The 5,000-nt window shown below is 37.2% G+C and overlaps 1 protein-coding gene across 1 annotated transcript in view; it reads right to left on the bottom strand.

The window, feature by feature from the left end:
* Nucleotides 1–2,880: 2,880 nt before the first annotated feature.
* LOC147468651 (protein CFDP2-like) overlaps nt 2,881–5,000 on the bottom strand; it is a 3,494-nt gene continuing 1,374 nt past the window's right edge. The window contains exon 2 of the mRNA XM_086553059.1: nt 2,881–3,025. Within this exon, the coding sequence (XP_086409185.1) occupies nt 2,881–3,025 (145 nt within the window). The remainder of the gene's footprint in view (nt 3,026–5,000) is intronic.

The following is a 5,000-nucleotide window of genomic DNA, read 5'->3' as shown; positions in this document are numbered from 1 at the left end:
ACACTTTTTGGCACTACAAAATAAGAAATGTAAAGAAAAATGAGATATGATTTACATCTCGATGCGTTCTAGCACCGACGCCACATATCCCATGACGGAAGGGACTCAACATGATTCGTCCTGTCGTTAAACCCACACGACTGTTAGCAAGTTTGAAATTATATATATATATATATATATATATATATATATATATATATATATATATATATATATATATGTAATATAATATATATATATATATATGTTTGAAATTGCATGACGAGGTTTCGAGCCAACGGTACATTCCCTCAACGTCGTTAAGCGAGAGATTGCTAATAGTTCGCAGAGAAACTCATGCCATTAATTCGAGAAGTTAGTGAACGGTTGTTATTGATAATGTAGACAGTATCATGTTTGGTAGAGGTGTTTCGTATTGTTTCGTCTTTTCAGTGATGCTTTTCATCGACTGGTGAGTTGTTTCTCTCTTTCTATTTCAGGAATTATGAATAGATAAAAATATATAGAAATAACACCTTGTCTCCCTAGAAAACACTGGTGATGGTAAAGACTGGTTTTGACAAAAGGAAATAAAAGTCACGCGACAATTTCCGACATCTTAGAGTAAAATTAAAAATAAACATGAAACAGATTGATCTCACAGAAAACGAGCGCACCTACGTTTTGTATGAAGGATACGTTACATTCTCTAGTTCATTGAGGTAATATAGTGGTAGTAGTAATGAAGTCAGGATTATATCAGACAGTGTTACATGTTCGTATAATAACAGGCGAAGTTTCGGATTCGTCGAATTACCGAGACTAGGATCCTGGCACTAGGATGCTTTGACACTGGCACTAGGCCTTGCGTGGGAGTCGATCGCATCCCGACACACCTGCCCTTTAGGTCGAGGAACTCGCAATGTGCTGGCGGGATACGGATTTTTTTTCTGACAAATTATTATGCTTGTTTGTTTTAATTATATTTGCAAACCATGCTTAATTACTATACCACGTGTCAGCTGGGATGTGAAAAAAACTGTCATCATTTAAACCATACTCTACAATCTATAATTAGCAGAATTATTTTAATATGAAACACTTTCAGCGTCAATAGATGTGCAAATCTTACCTTCTAGCTTTGTTCCTTCAAAGTGCCTCCAGTGGAGTGGGTCGGTAATGTACTGATTAACTGTTATTTCTGTCTCAAATTTCTCCTTCGAAGATTAACATTGCACAAGGTTCCCCTGATGCAAGCTATAGCAGTGCTTGCAAAGGCGGGAATGCACCTGCATTTATCTTGCTCTTCTTGACACCCCATGCGCGCGCGCTTGTGTGTGTGTGTGTGTGTGTGTGTGTCTGTGTGTGCGTGTGTGTGTGTTGATTGATCAGACTTCCTGTGATGCTGCGCTGAGTGCTTAATACAATACACTACGACTGTGCGTTTCCCGCACAGTCGTAGTGCATGCTGACTCCTCTTCCTTGAGGCGTTGGAAATGGTTCGAGTGTCCCGGCACGAGGAGCGTTATACTCGCAGAGGAAGGATAAAGATAGAAGAGAACCCTAAAGAGAAATATTTATTTGCGAGATACAGATTTCCACATATGGGCAACACGACAGTTGCTAGCGTCACTAAAGTTTCATGTAAACGAGCAGATTATCATTTATTGTAAAGTATTTATGAAGCTCCCTGTTCACACTGAATAGTAATCCTGATTCAATATTTTATTTTTGATTTAGAATTCGTGACTCAAATGTTTTGTCACATAATATATTTTTCCAAGGACAGTAGTTGCTTTATTTTCTTCAAGTACAGAATCCGTAAAGAAAAATCACAACATATTCAGTATCATTATGCTGGAGGGAACTCGGGAATCGATCCTGAATTACTTAGAACAAACAGAAAGAGAGAAAGATGAAGCAGAATTTATAGACATACATATATAAGATACAATAAATCACAGAGTCTATTTTGCTCAAGCACATTGAAGCAGGTACGTAATACATCAGGAGTGTCACGTGTTCACTGTGCATCGTCGTTATCATGGAAATTACAACGATTTGTATCAAATAATACCATTGATTAGAAGTCATAATAAAGTTGATTAGAAGTCATAATAAAGGAAACGCGCTGACTTCATGGCGGAAGAATTGATTGATCAGTATTGATTCCTTTAGCTGATTAATCTACATCAACTCTACCAAGATCGGATGGAGTACATTGCCAGTAAACGAACGCCCAGTGATTGATTCCTTCCGCCTCAGGTCCTTCCTCCTCGTGGGATGTCTCGGGATGTCAAGTGGCGGTTGTGACGATGGAAACCCTTCCTAAGGTCGCCTCTCGTCACTTTGTTTGATTCTCTGTGTTCGTTCTCGCTTTCGAGTGAGAATCCTATTTCTGTCAGTGTTCAGTTCCTAATAATATGATATCAAAATGTGAGTTCCACGAATCCGTGCAATGATCGTTCTCGTTCTTAAACATATCTCAGGCCTTATGATTTACATTCATATTTACCTCTGTCTATATATACATCCACACTGCCTTTTCCCTCTTCATGCCATGGGCGATGCCAGACAATATGCAATTTGTTTTGGAAATGAATTCGGTGTCTCTTGCCGAGTGTACGAGTGTACGAGCCTCCGTACTAGTAACTCCAGAGATCCATTTCAACGAACCATATTTCAGCATCGGAATGTGCAGAGTTAGTATTGTGTCTTCTCTTCTTATTGTTTCAAACATAAAGAAAACTCCTGATAAAGAAGATAACATCGTCCTTCTTGTATTCTATACTATTGAAAGACCAGTGTAATAACAACGCACTGCCCCGCCGACCTAAATGACAGACTGGCAATAAACTGCGTGCACAGTGCACTCTGCAGAATGGCTTTCCCTGCCACTCGTTATGTGTGGTGGATGAGCAAGAGTGAATCTGACATCAGCCGCGTCCATTTTTCACATCTAGTTTGCTGGCGGTTCACTGAGTTTCCGGCCGTGGGATTCGCTGCCAGTGAGGAAAGGAAGAGCACAGGGCCTGGCAGACATTTTCTGGAAGTTAGTTTTCCCTTTGTGTTTGATCTCGGGATGAGAATCTGAGCGTGCAGCCGGGAAAACATCATTCATTTCTGATATTCAGCGCTGCTCTCACACACACACACAAACAGTTCGCTTACACAAATATGTGTTGTCCCAGATAAAAATGTTGCAATTGCATATAGGCCAACCTAATCTATTTAGATGATCATTGATATTAATAAATAAATTTAGTATTTAAGTTTAATTTGCATACTCCTGCATGTGAATGCGTGCGCGTTTTTTTTTTTTTTTTTTTTTTTTATCAGTGTATCTACCTATTTATCTATCAGCCTACCTATGTAATATCTGTTAGTCAGTCAGTATATATACCTTATTTATTTATAAATCTACTGATTTTTCTATCCATCTTTATAACCGTTTGCAAAGATGCCGAGTGCTTGTGGGTCACTGGTTGCCATTATCTTTATTAGGCTGCTTTACTGTGTTGGTTTCTCTGTTGTCTGTCTGCCCTCTATCTCTTTGGTTATATATATATATATATATATATATATATATATATATATATATATATATATATATATATATATATATATTATATACATATATACATTATATATATATATATATATATATATATATATATATATATATATATATATATTTATATGTGTTGTGTGTGTGTGTATATATATATACATATATATATGTATATATATATATATATATGTATATATATATACATATATGTATATTTATTTATATATATATGTATATATATATATATATATATATATATATATATATCATCATCATCATGACCTCAGCCGGTTAGGCCGTTGGTGCACCCATGTCTTGGCATCCTTCCTCCATTTCCTCCTATTGAGACTGTGGTGACAAGCTCTCTGAATGTTAAGAGATGTCCACTCCTTTATGTCGTCTTGCCATGTTCTTATTGGCCTACCTTGTTGGCGTGTTCCCTCACAGTAGTCTTGTATGAGAAACTTTGTTGTTTTATTTCTCCTGACCTGGTGTCCAAAGAACTGAAGTTTGCGTTTGGCGATAGTGCGCATGAATGGTTCTGGCCTGTCCTTTTCTGTGGTAAAATGTTCTATTATCTTATTCCAGACATAGCCATTTGTTCGCCTCTCTCTCCATGTTATTCCTAGTAACCTTCTGTAACACTTCATTTCAAAAGCTTCCACCTTTTTCCAGATCTTATCAGTTATTGTCCAACTCTCGCATCCATACATTAAAATGCTTTTTACCATCGAGTTTAGTAGTTTAATTTTTGATTTCATGCTAATACTTCTCATTTTCCAAATAGATTCCAATCTAGCTAAAGCACTTGTTGCCATTCCTACACGATGTTTAACTTCAATTTCGCTGGTTCCATTTTCTGTTAATGTTGCACCTAGATATTTGAATTCTGACACATGTTCAAGTTGTTCTCCCCTAACATAGACCAGTACGTTTCGATTGATGTTCCTCCCACTGACCATTATTTTACTTTTTTCTGCACTAATTTCCATTCCATACCTGTGTGATGTTTCATCCAGTCGTCTTGTTATTTCTGCTAATTCTTCCGCATCTTCCGCTATCAAGTCTATGTCATCAGCAAACCGTAAGTTGTTAACTACACGTCCTGTACACTTTATGCCTCCTGAAAAATTTTCAAGGGCATCTTGCATTATTCTTTCCAAAAACAAATTGAAAAGTGTCGGAGACAGAATGCATCCTTGTCTAACGCCCACTGTACTTTCGAACCATTCGCTGTAGTTGTTACCTACCATAACTGTTGTTTTCGCATTCTCATATAATTCTTGGATAAGCCTAGTCATACCCTGGTTGATGTTATACTTGGCCATTGTATGCCATAGCGCTTCGTGCCATACCCTATCGAATGCTTTTTTAAAGTCAATAAAGTTGTGGAAAACATTCTTCTGATGATTTCTCTGACTTTCACAAAGGAGCCTTAAATTAAGAATTT

Source organism: Penaeus japonicus, unplaced genomic scaffold, assembly GCF_977035675.1.
Source record: "Penaeus japonicus unplaced genomic scaffold, GWHDUDI00000001_assembly GWHDUDI00000027, whole genome shotgun sequence".
Classification (NCBI taxonomy): domain Eukaryota; kingdom Metazoa; phylum Arthropoda; class Malacostraca; order Decapoda; family Penaeidae; genus Penaeus; species Penaeus japonicus.
This window is presented reverse-complemented; position numbering and strand designations above follow the sequence as displayed.